This window comes from Marasmius oreades, chromosome 4 (assembly GCF_018924745.1).
Source record: "Marasmius oreades isolate 03SP1 chromosome 4, whole genome shotgun sequence".
Classification (NCBI taxonomy): domain Eukaryota; kingdom Fungi; phylum Basidiomycota; class Agaricomycetes; order Agaricales; family Marasmiaceae; genus Marasmius; species Marasmius oreades.
Genome location: NC_057326.1, coordinates 2,580,875 through 2,605,054, shown reverse-complemented (window position 1 = coordinate 2,605,054; position 24,180 = coordinate 2,580,875). Strand labels below are relative to the sequence as shown.

The following is a 24,180-nucleotide window of genomic DNA, read 5'->3' as shown; positions in this document are numbered from 1 at the left end:
CCACTATCTTGTGTTGTCTGTAACGAAGCGTGGCATTGAGATTATCCATTATCCTCTAACCTACTGAAGATTATCGCCATCAAGCCATGAACCTCCCGTAAACCACCGCTGCCTGACGAACCAAGGAAGCCGTCCACGAGCTCACATGGCAGACCTGTAAGTGTCTGTTTGCTCCAATGAGCTAGAGGAGGTAAGAGGGATGCCATCCGTATTCGTGTAGATTCTTCAGTCGAATCACCTTTGGAAAAGACATTCCTTTCTAGATTATCCATCAATACACCCACAGCATGGTCTAAGCACGTATCAAGAACGTAGGTGAAATCAGAAGAGGTGAGCAATGACCGCGTTTCTTCGAGTAACTGGGTAAAATAGGCGTCGTCGAGCGAAGTGGAGAAGGGGTTTAAGAAGGGGTTTAATGGATTGACTGCGGGAGAGGAATTATCTGAACCTTGAAAACCTGGACGGATTGCTCTCGACTCGAAGTCGTAGGACAATTGAGACGACCCAGCTTCCGAAGAAAGCAGTGGCGAAGACAGGATGTCTTCGTTCCCCGATAGTATATTCCCACCAGTCTCTGACCATCCCCCCAATTTCAACGTTCTTTCAACCATTTCTCTTGTCTGAGGTACGCAGGAGTGCTCGAACGTCACCTTCCTCTCCTGGCCTTCAAAGGTGATTTCCCATTCGACTTTTCTCCTGATATCTTGTACAAGTCGATGAAAGTCATGGAGAGAAATCCGGGTTTTTAAGGAAACAGGATGAAGGACATCCTCTACGGCACTTTGGACCCGAGCGGAGAGGTCTCGAAAGCCTATGTGTAACAGATGATATGAAAGGGTGAGATATTTTGTCGATAGAGAATCAAAGGCGGATTCAGGTAGAGTGTTGATGGAGTTAGAGAACTGCGAAAAATCGTCTTCAGTATGAAGGCGGTCTAGGGAATCGAACAGGCTAGCATCTTCTTCCGTTACAAATCCCAATTTACTTTTCACGAGACGGAAAGCCATCCTAGTGAACGACATCTCTCGTCGCAGATTACTCTCCATTTCTTCCCGCATTCTTTCCTCCTGCTCCATTTGATAGACACCACGAACATATTTCTCTCGTGCGAGAATTGTGAGTTGGATGGAAGTAAATAATGTCAGAAGCGAGAGTGCGTAGATGGAGGTAAGTGTGCGGGTGAATGTGAGCGTTTTAAGGTTGTTCCAAAGTTGGGCCTTTGAACGGGAAGAAGACGCATGAGAGTTGACGGAGGAAGAAGATGCTATGGACGCCAATGATGAGGTCAAGTCTATCATTGGCGACGGATTTTGTGGTTCTTGTTCACGATCGGACGTGTCTCCAGATAGGCTTGCAGACGAGCTAGAGCTGGGTTCTGACCCACTGAAGGTAGTTATGAAGGAACCGGAAAGGTGACTTCCTTCTGAAGAGTAATTCCCAGCGGTTTGTCCTGCTTCCACCCAGCCCTGCAAGCCTGAAGTACTCAGACCAGTGTCTGACCTCGTCTCCAGATCTGTGCTGGATGCCAGACTGGAAGGAGGTCGCATAGGAGATCCTTCCACAACCGTGCCTCCTGTTCGTAACTGTTGCAACTCCTTCGTGACTTCCTCTACATCCAACTCTGTGAGAATCCCTTCCGTTAACTCGGGTAAGAGAGCCATAACAGTGTATTCGATGTCTTCTCTCGATTGGTCGAACCTCCGCTTCAATATATCCTTTGCTAAACGCTCCTGCTCGAGCTTGTCTTTGACCTCTTCGAGACGAGACTTGATGTAGGCTCGAACGACGTATAGACCAGCTCCAACGCTAGCAGTGGTTGTCAATGCAGAGCGGTGGTCATTGATGACCTTCTTCAGTGAAGAGATCATGGTATGAGAGTGATGGACATGAGCTTGTGAAAATTGGTGAGGTTGACTGGCACTATGACATACTCTTTTAATGGTCTCGTAGATTTCCGGCAAGTAAATTTACTTACTGCCGAGCCGGAGAATCTCTGAGTACTAGAATCAAGAAACCGGAAAGCATTGCAGTTGTACTTATGCATCGATGTCTATTTACATAACATTGCAGAGTGGTGAAAAATGAGAAAACGTAGAGAATATTACAAAGCACTTGATACCGCACACAAAGTTCATTCAAATCACGACAAATGGAAACTGCCAACACCCTCCTTCATCGCTATCCGCAACTTTTCTTTCATAACCGCCTTCGAGCTATACTCAGGCAACTTCAAATAATTCACGCAAGTCATCACGCTTGGTAGATAATCGTCCGCTGTAAGTGGTGCTTCGTGTGGCTTTCGCACCACTGTGAAAGGTGGGTTGAGACCACGGAACCCTGTAACAGGTAAATTATTCAGAACTGAGTGAGAGACACCATTCTTGAAAATCACCTCCGATAGGAAGCTTGGGGCTTCCAGTAATGAATTGCAGATAATCACGCCGAGTTTGGGGATCGTAGTCTGCCATGATTTCCACGAGGTCGCGGATGGCACGACTTTCAGGGTTGAAACCATGATCAGCTTTTAAGGCCTCATTCAAAGCTAAAGATTTGTTATTAGTTGCAACTCATTGACTGAAAGATGAACAAAACTTACTTTCAATACTCCAATCTTCATCGGCGTTACCGAATAACATCACGAGTTCGTCAGTAGAGAACGGCTGCAAATCATTGATGGGGAAAACTTTCGAAAAGCCCTCTCGGAAAGCTTTTGCCTGTTGAGCGGCACCCTGTCCCAGAATAGCGTCCAACACTTCTTGAACATACTCTTGAGCATTTTTTGAGGTCACCGCAATGTCTTTGCCACCAGGCTGAAGTGGCAGGTTAACAAAGACAAAAATAAGGACGGAGATATGACCACCTACCCTAAGTTCGACGTCATAACCAGGCAAGGTAAAGTCGAGAGCAAGATCTTCGACAGATACTTCAAGCAATGCGAGCTTTTTGGCAACTCTATCGTTACTGTTTTGATTGCTACCGTTTGCGATGTTGAGCAGCTTCGTCAGGGAGTTTGCCAGATCAAGATCAACAAGCTATGATACGATAATGAGGGAGTACCATGTATACAAAACGTGATATACTGACCTTCAAAGAGGCAATGGTCAATGGAATGTCTTCACCAAGAACGAGCTTCAAGAATATCTTGTTGATGGACAGATCTATTATTCGGGAATCCAGCATGGCCTTGGCGACAAACTGTCCTATGACCCGGAAGACATGAAGCTTTTTCCTTTCCAATTGGTCAGTCGAAAAACATCGATAGGCACCTGCTTTAAAAAACTCACTGTCCGCCATCATCGTTAGCAATGTCTTCTGTACTCAGAGGTGCTGGATAAAGACCGGCTGGATGATTGACATATGCTCCAACGTTTGTGGTGGTGTGGTCAGCATCTCTCCATAGTTTCAGGTCCTTGCGAGCAAACTCTTTGGATACTAGAGAGTAAAATTCTAGAGTAGGACCCAACCCTGTGCCAACCTCCTCGAAATACTCCACCTCGAGCACTGAAGACGAAGAGCCGTACATTTCGAAAACCTTTACGGCCGATTCCAGTACATGCTTCCGTGAGATGCGCACCTTTTGGCGGTGCAGTCGACCCAGGAAGCCAATACTGTCGTCACGCCGAGAAGAATCCTGCCCTCGATTTTGTTGACTTTGCCACTTGAGGATCAGTCGAGCATATCCGAATGAGGTCGACTGCAGAAAATTATAACGGGTAGCAAACGGGAATAAGAAGGGGAAATGCTGCGGAAGATCCAAAGCCCAATCGGGGAGACATGAGCTAAAATATGGTGAGTAGACGTGTGTGATGCTCGGGGAGAACAACATACCTTGCAACGATCATAGGCTCCTCTAGTTGCCTTGTTAACTTCGCAGTCAGCTTGTTGTTAATAAAGGCGGTCTCAGGAAGATGCCGTCTATCTCCTCCGAAAGTCGAACGTTCAGTTTCTAGAGTGTTCAGGTTGTGCAATACACGAAGTAAGCGCAGTATCTTGGCATGTGGAGTGTCCTCAGCCAGGCAGGACAACGTTGGAGTTGAAGAACGTGCTTTGATACTGGATTCGGCGGCGTCTACTAAACATATGATTAGCGCCCTGAACGCCGTTAGAATTACAAGCCTCACTGTCTGTTGTCAAGGGACCTGGAACCTTCTTAAATTTGATTGTGTAGATTCCCTGCCAGAGCATGCTGGGAGGTAGCGGACCGGTCTTCTTCCTCATCTCGTGTTGATGAATCGCACCATATATCGTCAAGTCCAAGGGTAGGACGTGATCATCCATCACAAACTCGAGATGCCAATCGGTGGGTTTTGTTTTCAACGCGGCTGCGTATGAAGGTCTTGCCGAAGAGCCACTGGGCCCTGTAGACGATGAAGGAACCCCCTCCTTTTGTGCGGGAGTCGCTACCCTTGTGCCGTCTGGCGTTTGGGCCTCTACCTTTGATCCGTCTTGACAAGGATAAGTATGAATTCAGTACTCACAAAGAACACGGGGACATACCTTCCGCCACAGAGAGAGTTACCGTCTTGTCAGATATTGAGTTATCTGGATCCAAATCATCATCGTCGAATACTTCTGCGTCAACTTCGTCTTCTTCGTCAGTAAAATCGGCAACGAGGGTTTCACTGGGAGCGGCCTCTGAGGCAGCTGGGCCGTCGTTGGCCGGTTCGGGAGGTGCTGTGGAGGTGCTAGCAACAGGCTCAGTGAAAGGGACAGTAGTGCTGTCCGCTGAATCTTCGTTGCTCGAATTTGAAGCCTTTTTGGCACTCAACCTCTGACTTCGCCTTCTTTCAACAGTTGCACCCGACGTTTCAGCTGGCCCCGTCACAGAGGGGGCCGCTGGTGTTGGTAAATCCGGTTGACTGGATTCTCCAGATAGACGAGATGATGGTCCAGGAAAGCCGGAGGCAGCCAACGCGGCTAACATGCCTGACAAACGAGAGCTGGTTGACCCCATCCCACCGGCAACCCGAGGACGTAGATAGTCATGAAGGGCTTGGAAGGTGGCAATAGCATGTATTGAAACAACGATGTTGTGCAGGGTTCGCGGAACACCGGATTCATCGTCCGCAACCAAGCGTAGCCTGAGTTGGCGGGCCAAGAGCGACGGAGAACTTCTTTTCGAGTCTAAACGGCATTGATCAGTTATTTAATATAGTTCCAAGTTCAAGAATCCGTACCGTCGGAGCTTTGAGAGATTGTGACTACTTCGAAAGACTCCATTCTTGTTAGACTTTCTTGAAGCTTCTTCACAAACGTCGTGAAAGGTGTGTGAGCGCCAATTGTCAGTTTATTTCTGCGGTTCCCCAGCGCCTCCAAGAGAAGCTCCTTTCTTCGAGCGACAGGGACTTCAGCAATAAGGTTAGTGAGGAAGGGAAATCCTTGGCTGAGGTTAATAAATACCTTGCCGTTCTGTGTCCATGGTAAACTGAAGGAGACCGTCTACAAGCCCGCTCTGAACAAGTTCAAAACTGGAAACGGATGTATGAGGTGACGCAAACAGGTTGGCTATATCCCAGAGAGCCTCTAAATACTCCTTTTCCGTCGCACTTGAAACTTCGAGGCGATCCACAAGGGTTCGTAGATCCGAGAGCGTGTTCTGGCCTTCGCTTTGCTCATCTCCTGAAAGATACTTGAACTTGATAATCCTGGCCCGCAAAGTGATGGCGTCGTCGGGGTCGAGGGACAAAGAAGTCAACTTCTTGTAGCCAGGTATTGTCGTAGCAGATGGAGGTGGGGCTGGGGTAGAATCGGTAGAAGTGACCTCCAATGAATCCTTGTCTTTATCTTTGTCCGCTTTCTCCTTTGACTTTGAAGATATCAATGAACGAGCACCGAATGCTTCGATTTCGTGAAAAACACCCTCTCTGCGGAAGGCAGCCTTATAAAGGGAGGGGTCTTTGGCAAGCAGGAGGTCGACTAGCTGGAGCGCTCCGATAACCAGTTGTGGTTGATCTTTCGATGACAGAATGGATGAAGCAAAGCTCGCCACGGGCACGAACTGGTGGAGAATTGTTAATCCTATGTAAAGCGATAGAAAACACCACTCGCCTTCAAAACCTGCTTCACACGTTCCGCATCGAGGAAACTGATTGCTTTTAATAAGCCTGTCAAAGCTTTCACTCTGACCGGTGTGTTGACGCTAGCAGCATAAACATCGATCAGGATGGGCACCGTGAGTTGCATGAATCTTGCAACAACAACGACTTTTGAACGAAGTATGTCTGTTCGTCCAGAGGCGGGAGTCGCTGTGCTGGTTCCATCGCCTTCTTGGGCTGCCGGGGTTTCGACATCAGCAGAAGTCTCTTCAGGTGTTGACGCAGAAGGGACAATCAGGCCGGCAGCAATGAAGGGTGCTTGTGCAGCGGCTCTCGCTGCAGCCCGATCAGCCTTTGCCTTTGCCTTGATTATCCTGCTAAGTGCCTTTTCGGTATAAGACTTATAGTCAAATACTCCATCTGCAGGTAGTATGTTAGTAATGTGAGAAGGACAGGAAGTCAAAACATACCTTTGGGAAGCGGCGGCATAAGCTCAGATATGAGGCCCAACGTCTCTTCAACTTGATCTTTTGGACGATGAGCAAGGTTCTCCATCACGGTCATGTCAGCCAAACCCCCGCCCAAGCCTTGGCCGGTCGCGGAGTCACCCTGTTCAGAATGATTACCTGTTGCCGAGGGCAGCACTCCGGTCAAGATCTGATATACGGTCTCGACTACGTCAGCCTCTAGTAGAGTAACAGTGATCTTGGGGCTGGCCCTTGCACAGGTTGCTAAAGCTCGAATTAACAACGTGAAGGTATTGGGTGCAATCATAGGTGAACCTCCGGCAGGGAGGAGCAGTTGCAGAATGGCTCGGATCAGGTTGCTGTCCACAAGTGACTCGAGGTTCCCGACAGACGTGCGGTGGTAAGAGTCGATGACACGGATGACACATAGGCAAGCGAACTCCACAAGTCGTTGATCGGAATAGGAAAGGCAATTGCGGATGATAGGCCAAACCCCAAGGATTTGAGGGAAATGTTCAGATGACACATTCCGGCAACAGTTCGAAGCAGCTTGAAGGGCAGTTCTCTGAACGGCAATAGAAAAAAAGTCCAGGTAATTGAGAAGGGCCGAAAGGCCACCTTCACGGACGATCGAACTCGGGAACTCCTCTGATATCTTTTCCATAGTCTAGATAGCCTCTATGAGATATGTCAAGAAGAGAATCGGTCAGAGATACCCACACTAAGCGTCTGTTCGGCAAGGTCAATGTAAGAAATTTCAATCAACTTGCTGCAAAGAACTGGTATGGCCCCGTGATAAACAACGGTGTGTGCGACACCGGGCAATGCTTCCATCAAGTTTGCCAAACACCGACAGGCAAGAACTTGGGCCTCGGGATTTTCGTCACCTTGGAAGGTACCACTCGCGCTCAGTGCCAAAGCAGCAGCAAGGTCGTCGTCCTTCTCATTGCCATCTCCATCATCGTCGTCATCTTCATCGACCCCGCGACCCCCTAGGATCTTGATGAGCTCTTTCACATATTGCTCGACTTGGAAAGAACCAGCCAAGGTGTCCTCAGTACTGATGCTGAGCAATTCGCTGAGCTCTTGTAATGTGAGGAGACGAGTAGTTGGATCAGCGGTCATCTTGATGTTATTCAACATGGTCTTGAGACGCGACGAAAGCGACATCATGTATGAACCAAACTGGCGATAATCGCCAAAGATAGCCAATGCAGCAGCTTCGTCCAAACCGCCAGGTGCAGAGACTCTGTTCAATCCACCGCCGTCTTCATCATCATCATCGTTATCTTCGTCGTCATCGTCTCCTTCTCCACCATCACGACCATCCATCCCCTCTGCGGCCGGGAGGTCTTCGCCCTCGCACCCTTCTGCACTTTCTTCGTCAACGGCCATTTCATGTTCATCGTGTTCCGACTCTGGCTCAAATTGGAACTCGGAACCTACCATCTCGACATCTGCATCCATCTGCTGAGATGATCCTGCTACTGCCGCCATGGCTTTGGCTTTCGCGTTTGCATTGGCAGCCACCTTTCCTTTTGAAACCGATCTATGATTCATTGACAGTCAGAAATGTGCAGTCGCCGACTCTCTGACTGCACTAACCTCGTCTTCTTGGGCATGTCAGTAGGTTGGTTATTGGAAGTCTGAGAGCGAAGAGCGTAGGACGTGGTTCTTGATCGTTTGCTTGATGTGGAAGCAGCGTTATCCTCTTCGGAAGATGGTTCTGGAGCGGCTCGTTTCTTTCCTTTTGGGTCTTTCGTGAGCTCTTGGATGGTGAGAGGTGGATTAGATGTAGTGTTGGCGTTTCGACGTGTTCTGGATAACGAGAAGAACATCAACGACAAAAACCTCGTCTCAGAGAAATTAGTCATACTTTCGTCGGGAGGTTCCTTCGGTGGTTTCTTTGGCTTTTCCCTTTCCGGTAACACCTTCACGAGGACGTTTGGCTCGGGTGCCACGGGAGATAGATGAATCAGGGAGATGTTGCCCGGATGAAGAAGACTGTTTTTCTACAGGAATGGCTTCACCGCTAGAGGTCTGTTCCTTGTCCAGGGACTTCTGCTTTGCCGCCTTTACTCTTGCGCTAGATCGAAGTGTCTTGGTTTCTGAAGAATCTATATCTGGTATGCTGGTCGATGAACTGGCAGTGGCTTCTTGTAGCTGCGATGGTTGTAAGTCCATTTAGTGTCTGCACCCGGCCATCGATGAAATGATCAAACAAGAGCTGCCAGCACGTCTTTTGTCGAGCTTCGTGACGGTTGTAGTTAAAGGCTTGCAAAGACCTCAAGCGATTCATAACCCTCCACCTCTATATTACATAATACGGATGCTTTGTAAGCTCGGGTGTCACGATGCCAGCCACCCCAAAGCATTGAACAAATCTGGAACAACTCCACAAAACTGTACTTTTACTGAAATTAAAGAAGTGTCGGGGGGGCTCCATTGCATCTGTGTCCTGATTTCTGACCTCACAGAACTTCATTTACTGGCTCCACAGGCAAGCAAGCTTCGGGCCAACTGATTGGCAAGCTCTCGCCGCAACCAGACGAGTGCGTGCTTACTGTATTGTGAAGTTGGAGATGTTGTCGTTGTCGCTTTCAACTTCAGCGAGGTTTTACGGTCCATCCTGATTATTATGTCATATCAATCTAGTTGTGGGTATGGTTAAAGTTACGTGCAATCAAAGGGAAATGTTCAATAACACAACTTATTTGTCGAATTAGAGGTAACGGAAAGAATCAGATCAAGGTATCATTGGCATCCAAATTCCACACTACAAAGTCACAGTAAAACATCCACGCAATCAAAACCTGAACAAACCCTTCTTCTTCTTCCTCTCCTCTTTTAACGAGGGTGACATCGAGTTAGACGAATCATATGATGAGGTCTGTTCAATTTTCGGTGCTTTAAACACTGATGAAGCCGACTTCGTGGTAGCGGCAGCCGGCCGAGGTTGTGGTCGTGGGCCATCCTTCGTGAAATACCTTTCGTCGTAGAACTCCTGCAGAGAACGTTTTCCCTGGAATTCCCGCAAGCCACTTGGGCTAACTCGAGATCCCACACCTCCCAGAGTGACTACTTTGAGGTCATCGACGAAATGACGCGGCGTAATGGTGTGTGATGAACCTGGCAGAGAAGCGGGCGTCAGATACAAACCGTTGAAACTTAAAAAACGAAAGGGTAGTCGCCTATGTATATATCCTTGGTCAGAGAAGAAGACAATTGGTAGACTTCTCTGATTTCGGAGAATGTCATGCCGCCAGCAACAAAAAGTAACAAGCGTTGTCGAGCTTCATTAGTCACGCCAGGCCTGGCCGCTCGATGCCACGCCGGTTTCTGACTACGCAGAGACGTTGGTTGGGCTGGAGACTGTGATCGTAGGCTCGTTGGTAGGGGTGCTGCTGAAGGCGAGTCCTTCACATAAGGAAAGAGCGAGGTATCGAGTTTGCCGGCGACATGATCCTGGCGGGAGAGCTGTCAAGAAATGCGGGGACAAAAGACAAGTGAACAAACCTCGACTACTGTCCTCAAGAATGGCTTGTATCTCGAGAGCTCATAATCGTCATCGCTGGTCTTTGCTTTGAGTTTCTTCTTGTTGTCTCGATCCCCAGTTCCCTTTTCAAATGGGTCAGTTGAGAAAATCGTCTGCCTGATAAAAAAAGCCATACCCTAGAGATCCGAACACCGAATTCTGTCAATGCATTGATCGCGTCCTGCTCTGCCAGCGATAGCCGAGCATGTTGGTATAAACGGCGACGGTCCTCATCCGGGACGCCATCTCGGTATTGGATGTACAGAGCGATCATTCGAACCTTATTCATATTCCTGTGCAGAACTCAGTACTGGATGTCACAACACGCTTTGATGCTCACTCACACGACGTCTTTACTATCCAACAGCGGTACCATGTCTTCCACTAGGTGCTTGGGAGATTTACCCTCGGCAGTCACTCCAGTCGCGCAATTCTTTCCCATTTATCAGTGACGCTGATGTCTAACGACGAGTCCATCAATTTCATTACCTGCTCAACATTTGCTACCAATGGGAGCTTTTCTTTCTCGAACTTATCCATACATTCCTGTGCCATATTCAGATGAAGAGAGAACTGGTTTGAAAGTAAATGAGAGTCGAGAAATAGAGAATGAGTCCTTTTTACTCACATTTTCTCGCTGTTCCTGATATTGAGGCAGACTAGCCAACATATCCTTCATGTCGTTCAAGTTGGCAGCTCCATCTCTTCGCACATCAATTTCATACACTCGTAACGCTTGAGTATCGTACGTACCCACTGAACACAGCATTATCCTCTAGGAACTTGTTGAAGTCGGCCATGAGTCTGTCTATTGCCTCGCGCATGTGCATGTGCCGGACTTCAGTCCAAACACGATCAGAGTCCGAGAGCGTAGCAGTCTTGTCCTCGTAAGCTCCCACGGAAGACTGGAATTTATACCTAGAAAAAGGGAAGAAATTAGAGCACAGTTTGCTTGAACCTGAACAGGTGGTGCGAACGTGTATTTGGAACCATCTTGTATGGGCAGTAAGTCGTGTATCATCGCTTGGTATGTAAATTCATGAAGGAAGGGAGCAATCATGTCCATGGAACGGTCTGTTATTATCAACGTCGAACGAGCACGAGCCTCGGACTTCTACGAAAATCCCTTTAACTTTACGGAAGCAAATTTAAGTAATCGGAAAGACGAACCCCAAAATCTGGATTGGACTTTTTATGCTCTTCCAGATGTCGTTGCACCATAAATGCTAGGAGCTTGGTCACAAAATCTCCTTCTACAGATTCGTACGCCCTGGCATCCCCACCCCGAGCCAGATTTGTTCTCCACCGTCCACTTCCTTCTGATGGAGGCGGTGGGCGTGTGGAAGTGTGGGGTTTCAGGGGACCTAGTGGTGAATGGTTGGCTGGCACATAGTACCGGATGAAAGGAAATTCGTTGAGGGTTATACAGACGTTAGCTATCTGCATTGTCATATGAGTTGATATCACATCGCGAACAACCATGAGAACGCACTAGTTTACTTGTGAACTGCAGATCTTCTTCTAACCTCCCCCTCCCCTCTGGATATTCCCTTTCATTCCGCGGGGGACTGTACATGCTAAAAAACTGTTCAGGCATATCAAAGGTAAATGTTTGGGCTTCCGCCGCTGTTTCATCCAGTTCAGATCGCGGTTTGAACCGACGTTTAAAGAAACACGAATTACCTCGAAAGTTGATGAAGAGCTCCTTCAAACATCGCATGTAAGATTCTGCGGGCATTAGCATTTGGAATAATGGTTCCGGTAGTCCTTAGAAAAAATAGACGACATTTTAGATTAAAGGCGACCAACACCGAACTCGACGAACCTTCGATGAAGAACAAGTGTGCTCCAGCATACTGTTGGGTCTCCCAATCTTTCAAAATTCGATCGACATTCTGCGTAGTGGGCATAATTAGATAAAGTGCCTCAAACCCTGCCTGAGGTTCTCTGTAGTTCGAGATAGATTCAATTTCTGTCGATGCGTGGTCGAGAGGTCAATCTCGCTAAAGGGCGAATGAATGATTTCCGTACGGGTGACGTTCTCTTCTAAAATATCGAACTGCTTCAATACGGTACCCAGAAGCTTTTGAGAATGCTCGTCGACAACCAGGATCTTCCATCGTCCGGGGGGGTTCACTGATCGAATAGCGTCCAGGAACTCTGTCATGCGGGCTCAAGTTAACAGTCAATTAAGGAAAATCAATGCTCACTACTGCGGACAATGGAGATTAGGGAAGACATCGTCGTCGATGGTGGGCAAGTCAAATGTGATTGACGGGCAACGGATGCCAAGGCTCGCGAGCTACCGGAATTACCGGCCCGAATGACACCAGTTCCTCCACTCTTCGGACGCGATTCAAAGCTTTATCCAGTCGATTATCGCAATCTTCGCTAAATCACGTTCAGCATTTTTGAGCTCCTTATTCAGGCTGGTGTCGGTACGGTATTTCCGACAAGTAGCTGTTCATAGCTGTGCTTATTTATCGCATTAACAGAAACGCGAAGGACTTTGGAACAGCATATCTGCTCCGTCCCTTCCCGGGTACAATGCGAAGGACACATGGGCTTTGCTGTTGGGAAAGGTTTTCTTTACGCAGCGGCAACACCTCGATGTATGGATTGAGATTGTCAAGGCGGCCTTTGTGACACTGCTTGCTACCACGACACATCCTTTTCATGTCGGTTGATGGTAAAATGATGCTGGCTTTATTTCACCTGGAATAGTCACCTCCCCATTGAGCGAGGCAAGAGAACGTGAGTAACATTATAGCGTTTATATGTATATGGCAGTACCCACTTCATCTAGAAAAAAACTTAAACTTTCCACTATACGGGTAATATGGGGAAAGAATAAGAAATGGAACAGGCACCTCATCGGTGGCTTTTGATTGGAAACCTCTTATCAAGTCATGATCATCGTTGGAAAGGAGCTGGAGGTGGTCGTGGCTAGATATACCCTCTCATTAATCAGGATATCGCTTTCGGCTTTCAATCCGACTTGAGAGTACCGTTCTCTTCGTCTGCTCTCTGAACATGCCACTTCCCTCAGCCACCAGAGGTTCTGATCAGAGGGTAGCCGTTCCTCATAACGACCCCCCGCTCTCGTCCATATCATCGAGAGGCGCCGACATCACCGCATATTCACTAACGAAGACCGTCGAGGCAGATATTTGTGGACCGAATATCAAATGGGACCACTATCGAACCTCACGAACCTCAGCCTGCACCTGCTGACGAGTGTTTGGGGATTACAGTGCATGTCATCGAATACTCGGCGATTGAGGCCTTGAGGGGTAGGGGGTTCTGGTTATCCGTCATTGTTATCTGGAACGGCTCTTTTGGAGTCGACTCCGAGAACGTTGTACTGGTCATTCAACTGGAGCCAACGCAACCGAATCTCCGACAGATACTTTTCCCGTCTCTTGATGTTGAGGTCGCTATGATCATTCTTCTTCTTTCAGATCCTCGCCTACTATTAATATTTTTTGCAAAAATTCAGAACCATGTTCAAGTCGTTCTGAATCTTCAAGTTATACCTCCCCGTTCGGCCGATGACAGCCAAGTTTCAGGTGGTTCGTGCGTTCTTCAGTCAATGCTCATGCGTCTTGTCACATCCGAAACAGACGATCTTTTCAATATGAAGGATAACGTACCCCCAGGATACTTCTGAGTTGATTAGTGTCGAGCACCCTTTACGTATCGGTGAAGACTTTGTATGACAGTCGTGTCGAATGTCTCATCTTAATTTATGTTCCGTCTTCCGGTCATGGCAAAAACGGAAGATGATGATACAAAGAAGTGGAACACGAAAGACAATGTTCAAGCTAGATACAGGAATAAGATGGGCATACACCTTGGATTTTTCGGTAGAGCACGAATGCCAGCAATGTTCTTAAAATTTCGATCAAGGAAACTATTGCAAAATAACAGCCTGACGACCTGTTCTTATACAGGTAACACTTTCACCAGATTGACGAGAGCGATATCCGAAATTCGTCCGAGAACTTATCCAAGTACAATTTGTTACTATTATATCGTTTCATATTCGCATTATGGCTTGCGCTTTTGAGCGTGCAACTTATAACATAGGCTTCTTATCCACAGAAAACAACCCGTACAAATCAATTGCAGCCTTCTTGATCTCCTCAACGAACTGAGCGTTTGGCATCTCCTTGCGCGAAGTTATGGTGTACATCAACTTGTCTGTAAGCGGCAGTAACGGTCAAGGTTAGCGTTGCATGAAGAAACTTGAGACGCAATGACTAGCCATCGTATCCCGTCATATATGCTACTCCAAAACCGTTGGGAACGACTTCTCCCCATCCGTACACTCCGAACCACTTCGAGAACACAGCGGATGTGCTCAGAACCCAGGTCGAGGAACGTTTGAAGACGGGATCGCTGAACAATTCGGGTGCTTCTTCGCCTTCCTTTATTACCTTTTGAAGACCTGGGACACGGGAATCAGAAGGTATATATCGATATTTAGAGGGCCCCAGAACTCACCCAAGAGGTGTCTATCGACTCCTTGGCCCTTTCCGGACATCTTCGCTCTCTCAATGTGTTTATCCGATGCCGCCTTGAATAAACTTCTTCGCTCTTCCCTCGTCGCGTTGACTTGATCCATACTTGCAACCCAGGCATCAGATTCGGATGAGACGACTCTAATGGTTTCTGTCCGACCCTTGTAGAACAGGCGGGTGGTAGCCGCTTCGTAGGTCCCTCCTTCTCGTCGGTTGGTTGATTGAGGCTCACCTTCTTTGCCTTATATCGACTTTAGCCTTGAAAATGTCCGTGTCGAAGTGCGCAACACTTACCCGTTTCAGGCATAGAGTTGAGAAGTCGCCTGTATGCCAGCTGCACGACCATCTGTGCCCACGAGTCCGGCGACACGCCAAATTTCTTGATTGCAGATTTTCCGTAAGGCGTTTCGTGATACCCCATCGACTGGCTCCCGGTTAATTCCATCGCTGCCTCGTTCGCAGAGTCAATTGCTTTAGAAATCCCCGAGTTGATCTCCCAATCCAACGGCTCGGGCTGGAAACTCTTATATTGGTGGGACCGATCAATGGTGAGCCCTTCTGCCTTGACCCAATCGCAGACCTCATCACACAGTCTGACTGTTGGGGTACCATCCATGACTGAATGCTCTCCCATGAATCCGGCGCGACCATTATCAAATACGACAAATTGACAGGGTTTGTCTACCCATCTATTCTTGAGTTTCGATTCGTAGGTAACTTCTCCATGCCAAAGGTATCGGCTGAATGAAAGGAAGTCACCCGGCTTTCCGGTGTCCAGACTGAGGGTGAATGCAGAGGATTGAATGGTATGCAGGATGGTTGAGTTGTGGGGTAATTCTGAGAGTGTCGCATAATCCTGTATACAGAGGAGCGTATTTCAGTCAACGAGTGCCGTCTAGTAGGAGGAGGCGAACCTTGGCCCAGACATCCCTGTTAGAAGCGGTCAGAACTCCAACACCGGGATATTCCGCCCCATTGTCCGAGTCATATATATGCTGGATTTGTCTGGCGAGAGTCGCGTCATTGGCGTGTTTAAACCGCGTTTGAAATCAATTCCAACATTACCTCTCGATCTCATATAAACTCAGAATTCTGCCATCCTTGGTTGTGTACACCTTCCATGGTCTATTGCGCCGGAAGGCAATGATATGGGAGTTATGTGTACCATTGTCTGCAGCGTCGGCGTATGATATTGAGTAGTCAAGACCATTCGCCCCCGGAATGCGCACGCAGTCAAACATCCACCTGAGACGATGTTATAGGTGTTGAGTTTGAGAGAACATTGATGATTACCTGTAGGTATCCATGCAGAACGACCCCTCCTTCGTTCCTTCAGGCTTCAGCTCCCCACGCTTGAGACTCTGCCGGAACAGCATCGCACCGCGAACTAACGCTGCCGCCAAATGTGCATTGGATTGAATCTGTGGAATCCTGTGGAAGCCGTAATAATAAGATACGTTCACCACAACCTGTCGCCCGAAATTTACGTGACATATCGGTAGTGAGTTTGGTTGGATACGTACTGAGTCTCTGTAGCCCAAGTAACCCCCGTCGTCCCACCATCGTTCCAGCCAATGATCCTTATCCTCTGCCCAATCCTCCAACCTCTCTTGCAGTATCGGACCCTGGGAAACAGAAAACTGGTCCACCTTTCTCTCGACCTCTTTCCATTCCTGTTCATCCCACGCGATTGGTTTGAGGGTTTCCTTCAACGTTCTCAACGTATTCTGTAGTTCCGGTACAGGAAGCTTGGGCAATGATTCTTGATGAGCGTATGTAACACCACTGGCTGCCGGTGCTGCTGCTTTCCAGTTCATCGGCCTTGAAGAAATAGAGGCATGCCGGATGGGGGTGCTAAAAAGAGGTTTGAAGGAGGAATGAGTCGAACGAAGATGAGGGAGTGTGGAACGTGTCATGGTGGTCTGTAACAACATGGGCGAAGAAAGAAAAGTGGCCTTGTGGTAAATTTTCTGCCACTAGTCCCCTGCCACCGGTATTGGATGTAAAAAGCAGAAGCAGACATGTGATTTCAATATACCCGCCTCGCGAATATTCCTCAAATCAATATCTTTCGCGAATACAGCTTACTACTGGCGAAAGGAAAATTGACGCCCGGTATCATAAAAAGTGATAAAGTGATATGCAAGTTATTGGAGAACGTGAGGCTATAGTCCGAGGCGTTGTCTTGGCCAGTCTCCTCCGGTCAAAGCAGTTGTGGTAGGTGGATGCTAAGACCATCGGCCCAAAACCCACTTTAGGGGGACAATAATAAACACACTGTGACCTCAGTTGGAAATCCTAGAAAGCCAAAGCAGTCCCCGGAAACACATAAAGAGCGGATCCTCCAAATCCAGAAAGTACAGTCTTTTCCCGTCTCAACTTGACCACCAAAATGCGTTACGTTGCCCCTTCTGTCTCTAGCCAGACCCTTTCTGCGAGCCAAAAAGCCAGATCCCACGCACGAGACTCACGCCGTGAAGGCCTTGCCAGAATCCCAGAAGACCAATCCAATCCAAAAGGCGTCCTTGCTTCTGTCGTCTCCAGTCGTCGTTTGCGTGCTCAGGCCACCAGCGTGGACTTGTTGGGGATAGGTCCTACTGCCACCAACGTTCCGCGAAAGCGCACCACCACTGCTCACTTGATGAACGACTCCGTGCCATTCGGGAAGGTTTCGTTCTGCGAGTGGTACGAGACGTTGACACTTGAAAAGCGCAGGACGCTCATTATGACCATGATCGAGGTGTGCAAGGAACGCGGAAAGCCCTCTGTTTCCAACGGCAGAGGCCAGACGTCCAGCAGCGATTCTGCGCCTGTCGATCCCAACGAGATCGCATTCCAGTGGCGTGTCGAAGGAGATGGGGAGGACTTGGTCTTGCAGTTCTCCAAATGGTATATCGCTCTCAACGAGGCCGAGCAGGACACAGCGTTAGCATACTCTGGTCTTACAGACGGCGAGAAGGTTGAGGATCTCCCAACGGAGGAAGAGGTGGAGAACGCGAACCAGAACGAACAGGTCGTCGTCCAACCACTCGGAAAGGTGCCCAGCTTTGTCGAGGGAAGTTCTAGCAGATCCACACCTCGAGACTCAGCCACGGACCCAAAAAGCATCGCAGCAAAGGGAAAGACGAGGCGACTTACCCGCGAGGCTTCATCCGAAGTTTTCGCTTGGGCACAGTCTTTCGTTCAACACAAACCCCTCGTCCTCCCAAACATTCCAATTACGAAACCCACTCATGCGCCAGCAGTCGCTCCAGAGAAGGACACTATCACAGTTTCACAGTCGGAATATCCTATGGTAGACTTCCCGTTGCCTAAACCTCCCAGGCGAGGCTATCGAGCAAAGCTCACTCGGAACGGTACTCTTGTTCTGGATCACCGGGGTAAGCCCATATTCGAGAAAATCCCCGCAGACATTCTCTACCCACAAAAAGGAAGAGCTCAGCCAAATTAAATTGGTTTGCACGCCTTTCGATAAGTTTGCCTGGAGCCTTCGTTCATCTTCGATATAACTTTTCTTCCTCTTTTGCGTTTCATCGATGTGCATCAGTCCTTTGTATATAGCGATTATTGGGATTTCCTCTTGTTCCTTTGAATATTGTCTCCTGCATTCGTAACACCTCTTTCTGCTCTTCAGATGATGTAAACAGCAAGTTTTCCATGTATCGCAAAGTAGCACCAAATAATTCTTGTCCTTGCGATGATTACGAGCGCAAAACCACTGAGTCTAGATCTGATATGACGAGGGCAGCTGAAGAGAAGAGTGCCACTACTTTCGGCGAAAAGTCCGGATAGAGTTCCGCGCCGTCGGGCCGAGCTCTTTCGCTTCAAACGATCATGGCATCGATGTAGGGGATAGATAACTTACTGCAACCCAACCGTCACCGACCCGCACACAGGACACCAGCAGCGATACGCACGCTGTGTCACCATGAAAATCATCAGCTGGAGCGGTCCGGTGTTCACGAGAACTTATCTCAAGTTATCTAGGGTATGGTCAAGAGACCCAAGAGACCCAACCATGCTGCGCGTCTTCCGTAACCGCAAATTGTTCCTTTCCTCCTTCACCCATGGCCGATAACCCAGACCTCGTGCGTAGACAAGCATCAGAGAAAGACACCTTACTGGAGCCGCTGCTTGGCTTTGTACCGCGGCAAGTCAAGGGGGAGCAGGTCCGTAAGGCTTTGGTAAGTCGGCTTTTGGTCGTCAAAGTCAAGGCAACTTACCGCAGCTGTCCATTGCAGGACCACCAAATGAACCCGTTCACGAAAAAATTCCGCACTGAACGATACAAGGAATTGTTAAAGGCACGTCAAAAGCTGCCCGTGTTTGCTCAGCTGGGCGAGTTTTTGACAATGGTTAGTAGCCTGACAATCTATATAAATCATGCTTTCCCTCCTCCCTCAAGACAGTTGATGCACGAAATCATTTCACTAATCATTGGGATAGTTCCGCGAAAGCCAAATCATTGTAATGGTTGGAGAAACTGGTGCCGGGAAGACCACACAGTGAATCATTGTGCACATTTATTATTCTCGTAGTCCTCATTCCTCAGCAAGAATACCACAATTTGTCGCATATTTTGACTTGCCGCACATCGAAGGAAAAGTAGTTGCATGCACTCAACCGCGACGAGTTGCCGCAATGTCCGCAGCAAGGCGTGTGGCAGAGGAGATGGATGGTAGGTGACACGTTATTGTCCTCTATTTCTTAACTCAGTACTCGGTCTAGTTGAACTTGGCCGTGAAGTCGGTTATTCTATCCGTTTCGAAGATATGACCGAACCTGGTAAAACCTTCCTCAAATACATGACTGACGGTATGCTTCTTCGTGAAGCCATGAATGACCCTAATCTCGAACGATATTCGACTATCATTCTTGACGAAGCCCACGAGCGTACTCTTGCAACAGATGTTCTCATGGGCCTTTTAAAGGACATTGCCAAACGCCGCGCCGATCTCAAAATCATCATAATGTCCGCCACTCTCGATGCACTCAAATTCCAAAAATACTTCGGCCTCACCCAAGACTCTGCCGCCCCCCTTTTCAAAGTACCAGGGAGAACACATCCCGTGGAAGTCTTTTACACACAGGAACCTGAACCCGATTATGTTGAAGCCGCTATTAGAACTGTATTGATGATTCATCGTGCAGAAGATCCCGGCGATATCCTTGTTTTCTTGACGGGAGAGGAAGAAATTGAAGATGCTTGTAAAAAGATCAAGCTCGAAGCAGATGATTTGGTGAACCAAGATCCCGACTCTGTTGGACCTCTCGTGTGCATACCCCTGTATTCATCTCTACCTCCACAACAACAGCAGAGAATATTCGATCCAGCACCTTCAGCCATATCTCCATCTAGACCCCGGGGGCGAAAAGTCGTAGTGTCTACCAACATCGCCGAAACGTCGTTGACAATAGATGGTATCGTCTATGTCGTGGATCCCGGCTTCTTAAAACAAAAAGTGTACAACCCACGGATAAGAGTAGAGAGTTTATTGGTTAGCCCAATCTCCAAAGCTTCGGCACAACAACGAGCTGGACGAGCTGGACGAACACGTCCTGGGAAGTGTTTCCGACTTTATACGGAGAAAGATTTCATGGGCGAATTAGAGGAGCAAACATATCCTGAAATTTTACGATGTAATCTCAGCAATACTGTTCTGGAGTTGCTCAAGCTTGGTATCAAGGTATGTTCTCATTTCCTTGATTTTCTGCACTACATGTTAACCTGCTTGTAGGATCTTGTACGATTTGACTTCGTAGACGCCCCTCTCCAGAGACGCTGATGCGGGCACTGGAACTCCTCAATTATCTGGTGGCACTCGACGACGAGGGTAACATCACGGCTTTAGGGAGAATGATGGCCGAGTTCCCCCTCGACCCTCAGGTTCTTTAGTTTTTGTTTTTACATTTTCTACACATTCTGATTCGTTCTCTCCGAAGCTTGCAAAGATGCTCATCGCAAGTCCAGAATTCAAATGTAGTAACGAAATTCTCACCATCACTGCTATGCTTTCAGGTGTGTCACTCTTGTAAGCCACTGTTATGTCGTTCAAACTGACTCTGTGGCCAGTTCCCAATATCTGGGTTCGACCGGCTAATGCAGCCAAAGCTCTTCTATCGGTCCCCAACAGCGATCATCTGACGCTCCTCAATGTTCATAATCAGTATCATCGAAGTGAGTGGTTCATCGTCCGCCGTTCAATCCAAATAACCTCCAGTTTCTTTGCAGACAAGTACGACAAGAATTGGGCATGGCAAAATCATGTCTCTGGGCGAGCTTTAGCTCAGGCAGAGAACGTTCGTGGTCAGCTTCAGCGAACGATGGAACGATTCGAAATAGAATTGGTCTCGCTTTCGGACGAAAAGAAACTTTACCAGAATGTTCGAAAGGCATTGGTTATCGGCTTCTTCATGCAGGTGGCCCACAAGGAGGGGGAAAAGGGTAGTTACCTTACTGTCAAGGACAATCAGGCATGTGCCTTCGTCAATGACACCGTTTTCTCCCTAATTGACAAGTCACATATTCAGAATGTTGCACTTCATCCCTCTTGTGGTCTGGATTCACAGCCTGAGTGGGTTCTGTTCAATGAATTTGTTTTGACGAAGCGCCCATACATTCGGACAAATACTGATGTTCGGGGAGAATGGTACGCAAATTCTCAGTTCTGGGTGGACGTGTTGACCTCATGGGTCTCCCTTTTCAGGTTACTGGAGTTGGCCTCGCAATATTATGATCTCTCATCCTTCCCCGATGGCGAGACGAAGCGCACTCTGCAGCGTATGGCCAAGCGCGGGAAGTCTGGTAATCGAGGGGACTTGCGCCAGAAGAAAGAAAAAGTAAACCTTTCGCACGGGTGTAGGATTAGATACTACACACCAGCGAATTCGAACTGATATACGTACATGTAACTTTTCTATTTCTTACGCTATTGAACTTAATCCCTCCCCCTGTCCGGCAGGACTCAAGCAAGGGAGACGCCATAACTTACTGGTCAAATCTCAACTCCTGAGCGCTGAGCCTCGAGCCTCAACCCGTAAGTTCTCCTGGCTACACTCGTTCTTGTCGCCCGTCGTTAGAAAACGACACGTTCCTCTCATGGTACCGGTCTGGTTGCCATCCTCTTGCAAGTAAACTGATTCTAAGTAGGCTTATACGATGTTTCATCGTGAAGAAAATGTAGCTAGACTACATTACCGACAACCAAAGAAGACGAAACAAGTCTATGAGAAAAGCTTGTTAACCGAAGTGTTTCCCTCCTGGTTCTTCTTGAGAACCTATTCCACCAAGGTTGAGCGTGACAATCAAAAACGACACAACATAACATACCTTAGCCACAGCGAATTCAAAATCTTCTTGTGTTACATGTTGTCTCCTTTCTCGCAGTGCGTACATACCTATAAGAGTGTTGGCGAATGGAAATGATTGATTACAATCTACGACAATCACTTACCAGCTTCCGTGCAGATACCCCGAACTTCAGCCCCAGAACACTGACCCATCTTCTCCGCTAATGCGCGAAGATTGATTCCACGTTGTAACGACATTTTGCGCGAGTGGATTCGAAGAATCGACACACGAGCTTCAGGGCCTGGCGGAGGGAACTCGATCTTACGATCGATACGGCCTGGTCGGAGGAGAGCAGAATCGAGAATATCTTCAAAGAGCGGATGTTTTAGCCTTCCAGTCGGAGAGCAGAGACGGTCGAAACCCGCATCCATACAATTTACTCACCGATACGGTTAGTAGCCATGATAACCTTGATATTTTTCGTCGACTCGAACCCATCCAATTGGTTCAACAACTCCAACATCGTTCTCTGAACTTCCGAGTCACCCCCTCCACTTCCGCTCTCCCCTCTCGAGCTCCCAATGGAATCGATCTCATCCATAAATATGATACTCGGTGCATGTTCTCGCGCCATGACGAATAATTCCCGAACCATTCTACTCCCCTCGCCAATGTACTTCTGCACCAATTCACTTCCACTGACACGGATGAATTTGCAATCTGTATGGTGGGCGACTGCACGTGCTAGTAGTGTCTTTCCTGTTCCCGGGGGGCCGTATAACAGTACACCCTTCGGTTGGGCAATGCCGAGGGCTTCGAACAGTTCGGGGTGTTTGACTGGTAGCTCGATAACTTCTTTGATTTCCTTAATCTGTTTGTCGAGACCACCGACCATTTCATAGGTACTATCCGGAACCTTTTCGACCATCATGAGAGAGACAAGAGGGTCAACTTTATTTGGGAGAATTTTGTGGATGGTATATGAATCGGAACGAAGCGCGATACGAAGGTTGGGGGTAAGTTGGTTGATATCGATATCGGAGTCCAAGTCAACAACTGCGAAAAATAGACTTCAGAGGAAGGACGCAGGAAACATGATGAAGCCGACGCACTGTATTTGCCCTCAGGCTGGACTTTGACGAGTACCTTGTTCTTGCCCATGACTTTGACAACCTCACCCACGTAGCTACCAGGTTCGTGCAGAAGTTGGAGTTCTTCACGGAGTAATCTCACTAAAGTGAAAGTGACATCCGTCAGATAGATCGCACCAGAAGCCGTTATAACTTTACCTCGGGCGTTGAGTGCATTTCGTTGGGCCTCTAAACGTCGTAAATTCTGGGTCTTCTGGTTTATTAAAAGCTCCGAGGATTCTATTTTGGCCTGGTAATAGGCTTTGATTCCTCCTGGAACTGCGGGGGCTCGTAGTGGGGCAGGCATGGTAGGGATAAAGGAAGAGGAGTACGCGTCGTGTCACGTGAGAATATCTCTTCGTTCACTGTGCTCCGTTACCTACTTGGTACTTTTAACCCTTCATCACCGTTCACCCGAATACCTTGAGAAGGCAACAAAAGGGTGTTTGACTCGTTCCTTGCAAGTGCACGAATGCATACACAGGGAACACGTCCCATCTACGGGAATGCAGCATATGAGTGTCCAGAACCGCTGAATCTCACCATTTTCTCCTATCTTCTCCAGCCCATTACTGAGATCCATACCGTTGATTCCTCGAGAATTTCTGGGTGATATTGCGTCGTAACGGTTGGCGGCCGAAATAGTCTGTGGCCTCGTTTCCACTATGACCATGCGTTCCCTCGCCCTCGATGAATATCAATCAGCTCCAAGAAGAATCACTCGTCCAAAGTGTCTCATCTTTTATTACGGACATCTCTAGGAGGCAAAACTCAATATGCTCCTTCTGTTGGGCTGGATCCGGCGCTCACAAGAATGCCTCCCCCAGATTTCAACTTGGTTCTTACACCGAAGGCGTCTCTAGCATTCACAAGGTGGAGCACATTCAAAGTGCGCCGGTTTCGTCTTACAAGCAAATACCCACTGACCAAACATCTGCCTGACCTCCAGCTTCAAGACGCCTACCTTGTTCACGGATGGCCAATGCGTATGGCTTGGGTACACATCGTTGATTCATATCCACCACTGAAGCGTGTAGCCCACAAGGTCTGGCAGGTCAAGTTAGGATTCCGCACAGTTGACGAGTCGGCTTGCACCTTCGTGGTTGATAACTACTGAACGAACCCTGGGATCTTGCCATGTGGGTACTATACTTACAGGAACTCTATTTGAGTGCGTCATCGACGAGAAACGTGCAGTT

The 24,180-nt window shown here is 48.1% G+C and overlaps 9 protein-coding genes across 12 annotated transcripts; 4 read left to right on the top strand and 5 right to left on the bottom strand.

Moving 5' to 3' along the window:
- Window positions 1-41: 41 nt before the first annotated feature.
- E1B28_007646 (uncharacterized protein) lies at window positions 42-1,868 on the bottom strand (the record flags this gene model as incomplete). The annotated part of the gene is made up of 1 exon (XM_043152408.1): window positions 42-1,868. The coding sequence occupies one exon, from the start codon at window positions 1,866-1,868 to the stop codon at window positions 42-44; it is 1,827 nt and encodes a 608-aa protein (XP_043010494.1).
- On the bottom strand, window positions 1,745-8,775 carry E1B28_007645 (uncharacterized protein). Its single transcript, XM_043152407.1, has 17 exons — window positions 8,379-8,775; window positions 8,108-8,320; window positions 7,223-8,051; window positions 6,506-7,169; window positions 6,049-6,455; window positions 5,401-5,998; window positions 5,178-5,345; window positions 4,498-5,124; window positions 4,122-4,445; window positions 3,829-4,069; window positions 3,285-3,779; window positions 3,085-3,229; window positions 2,865-3,032; window positions 2,597-2,810; window positions 2,393-2,542; window positions 1,976-2,337; window positions 1,745-1,920 (listed from the first exon to the last, which is right to left on the bottom strand). The coding sequence occupies exons 1-16, from the start codon at window positions 8,684-8,686 to the stop codon at window positions 2,141-2,143; spliced, it is 5,748 nt and encodes a 1,915-aa protein (XP_043010493.1). The 5' UTR covers window positions 8,687-8,775; the 3' UTR covers window positions 1,745-1,920; window positions 1,976-2,140.
- Window positions 8,776-9,125: 350 nt separating this feature from the next.
- Window positions 9,126-12,400, bottom strand: E1B28_007644 (uncharacterized protein). 3 transcript variants are annotated; one of them, XM_043152404.1, is made up of 15 exons: window positions 12,248-12,400; window positions 12,069-12,197; window positions 11,863-12,009; window positions 11,721-11,804; window positions 11,530-11,663; window positions 11,208-11,477; window positions 11,015-11,151; window positions 10,791-10,955; window positions 10,666-10,741; window positions 10,527-10,610; window positions 10,382-10,470; window positions 10,174-10,330; window positions 10,019-10,120; window positions 9,694-9,967; window positions 9,126-9,631 (listed from the first exon to the last, which is right to left on the bottom strand). In XM_043152404.1, the coding sequence occupies exons 1-15, from the start codon at window positions 12,276-12,278 to the stop codon at window positions 9,309-9,311; spliced, it is 2,202 nt and encodes a 733-aa protein (XP_043010490.1). In that variant the 5' UTR covers window positions 12,279-12,400; the 3' UTR covers window positions 9,126-9,308. The 3 variants fall into 3 exon arrangements, with proteins under 3 accessions (XP_043010490.1, XP_043010491.1, XP_043010492.1); XM_043152405.1 differs by having other exon boundaries at window positions 9,126-9,967; XM_043152406.1 differs by having other exon boundaries at window positions 11,863-12,197; window positions 12,248-12,349.
- Window positions 12,401-14,009: 1,609 nt separating this feature from the next.
- On the bottom strand, window positions 14,010-16,608 carry E1B28_007643 (uncharacterized protein). 2 transcript variants are annotated; one of them, XM_043152403.1, is made up of 9 exons: window positions 16,084-16,608; window positions 15,854-16,029; window positions 15,626-15,805; window positions 15,475-15,565; window positions 14,855-15,416; window positions 14,793-14,801; window positions 14,544-14,721; window positions 14,305-14,487; window positions 14,010-14,240 (listed from the first exon to the last, which is right to left on the bottom strand). In XM_043152403.1, exons 1-7 carry the CDS (start codon window positions 16,492-16,494, stop codon window positions 14,702-14,704), a joined length of 1,449 nt encoding a protein of 482 aa, XP_043010489.1. In that variant the 5' UTR covers window positions 16,495-16,608; the 3' UTR covers window positions 14,010-14,240; window positions 14,305-14,487; window positions 14,544-14,701. The 2 variants fall into 2 exon arrangements, with proteins under 2 accessions (XP_043010489.1, XP_043010488.1); XM_043152402.1 differs by having other exon boundaries at window positions 14,010-14,487; window positions 14,544-14,801.
- A 344-nt stretch (window positions 16,609-16,952) lies between these two features.
- On the top strand, window positions 16,953-18,011 carry E1B28_007642 (uncharacterized protein; the record flags this gene model as incomplete). Its single annotated transcript, XM_043152401.1, has 1 exon — window positions 16,953-18,011. The coding sequence occupies one exon, from the start codon at window positions 16,953-16,955 to the stop codon at window positions 18,009-18,011; it is 1,059 nt and encodes a 352-aa protein (XP_043010487.1).
- Window positions 18,012-18,627: 616 nt separating this feature from the next.
- Window positions 18,628-20,346, top strand: PRP43_2 (DEAH-box ATP-dependent RNA helicase prp43; the record flags this gene model as incomplete). The annotated part of the gene is made up of 6 exons (XM_043152400.1): window positions 18,628-18,744; window positions 18,802-18,915; window positions 19,007-19,065; window positions 19,117-19,238; window positions 19,289-20,247; window positions 20,299-20,346. 6 exons carry the CDS (start codon window positions 18,628-18,630, stop codon window positions 20,344-20,346), a joined length of 1,419 nt encoding a protein of 472 aa, XP_043010486.1.
- Window positions 20,347-20,417: 71 nt separating this feature from the next.
- Window positions 20,418-21,457, top strand: E1B28_007640 (uncharacterized protein; the record flags this gene model as incomplete). Its single annotated transcript, XM_043152399.1, has 6 exons — window positions 20,418-20,447; window positions 20,504-20,579; window positions 20,634-20,738; window positions 20,793-21,034; window positions 21,092-21,210; window positions 21,268-21,457. The coding sequence occupies 6 exons, from the start codon at window positions 20,418-20,420 to the stop codon at window positions 21,455-21,457; spliced, it is 762 nt and encodes a 253-aa protein (XP_043010485.1).
- A 199-nt stretch (window positions 21,458-21,656) lies between these two features.
- Window positions 21,657-23,309, bottom strand: PSMC5 (26S protease regulatory subunit 8). Its single transcript, XM_043152398.1, has 6 exons — window positions 23,141-23,309; window positions 22,964-23,083; window positions 22,296-22,907; window positions 22,015-22,218; window positions 21,891-21,958; window positions 21,657-21,838 (listed from the first exon to the last, which is right to left on the bottom strand). The coding sequence occupies exons 1-6, from the start codon at window positions 23,286-23,288 to the stop codon at window positions 21,785-21,787; spliced, it is 1,206 nt and encodes a 401-aa protein (XP_043010484.1). The 5' UTR covers window positions 23,289-23,309; the 3' UTR covers window positions 21,657-21,784.
- Window positions 23,310-23,712: 403 nt separating this feature from the next.
- On the top strand, window positions 23,713-24,117 carry E1B28_007638 (uncharacterized protein). The gene is made up of 2 exons (XM_043152397.1): window positions 23,713-23,870; window positions 23,931-24,117. Exons 1-2 carry the CDS (start codon window positions 23,796-23,798, stop codon window positions 24,096-24,098), a joined length of 243 nt encoding a protein of 80 aa, XP_043010483.1. The 5' UTR covers window positions 23,713-23,795; the 3' UTR covers window positions 24,099-24,117.
- Window positions 24,118-24,180: the final 63 nt, after the last annotated feature.

Excerpts from the sequence above, each read along its gene's own strand:
- E1B28_007645 (XM_043152407.1), bottom strand. The coding sequence starts at position 8,686 with ATGGACTTACAACCATCGCAGCTACAAGAAGCCACTGCCAGTTCATCG. Across the intron at positions 7,170-7,222 it reads TTGCCGAACAGACGCTTAGT|ACTATGGAAAAGATATCAGA; the intron begins GTGGGTATCTCT and ends GAGGCTATCTAG. Across the intron at positions 3,780-3,828 it reads GAGCCTATGATCGTTGCAAG|CTCATGTCTCCCCGATTGGG; the intron begins GTATGTTGTTCT and ends ACCATATTTTAG.
- E1B28_007644 (XM_043152404.1), bottom strand. The coding sequence starts at position 12,278 with ATGTCTTCCCTAATCTCCATTGTCCGCAGTA. Across the intron at positions 10,331-10,381 it reads TTGGATAGTAAAGACGTCGT|GAATATGAATAAGGTTCGAA; the intron begins GTGAGTGAGCAT and ends AGTTCTGCACAG. Across the intron at positions 10,121-10,173 it reads TCGGTGTTCGGATCTCTAGG|GGAACTGGGGATCGAGACAA; the intron begins GTATGGCTTTTT and ends CCATTTGAAAAG.
- E1B28_007643 (XM_043152402.1), bottom strand. The coding sequence starts at position 16,494 with ATGTTGTTACAGACCACCATGACACGTTCCACACTCCCTCATCTTCGT. Across the intron at positions 16,030-16,083 it reads ACTTGGGCTACAGAGACTCA|GTTGTGGTGAACGTATCTTA; the intron begins GTACGTATCCAA and ends TTCGGGCGACAG. Across the intron at positions 15,806-15,853 it reads TTCTGCATGGATACCTACAG|GTGGATGTTTGACTGCGTGC; the intron begins GTAATCATCAAT and ends ACATCGTCTCAG.
- PSMC5 (XM_043152398.1), bottom strand. The coding sequence starts at position 23,288 with ATGCCTGCCCCACTACGAGCCCCCGCAGTTCCAGGAGGAATCAAAGCC. Across the intron at positions 22,908-22,963 it reads CCAGCCTGAGGGCAAATACA|TTGTTGACTTGGACTCCGAT; the intron begins GTGCGTCGGCTT and ends TATTTTTCGCAG. Across the intron at positions 22,219-22,295 it reads CATGGCTACTAACCGTATCG|ATATTCTCGATTCTGCTCTC; the intron begins GTGAGTAAATTG and ends CGCTCTTTGAAG.
- E1B28_007638 (XM_043152397.1), top strand. The coding sequence starts at position 23,796 with ATGCCTCCCCCAGATTTCAACTTGGTTCTTACACCGAAGGCGTCTCTA. Across the intron at positions 23,871-23,930 it reads CAAGGTGGAGCACATTCAAA|CTTCAAGACGCCTACCTTGT; the intron begins GTGCGCCGGTTT and ends CCTGACCTCCAG.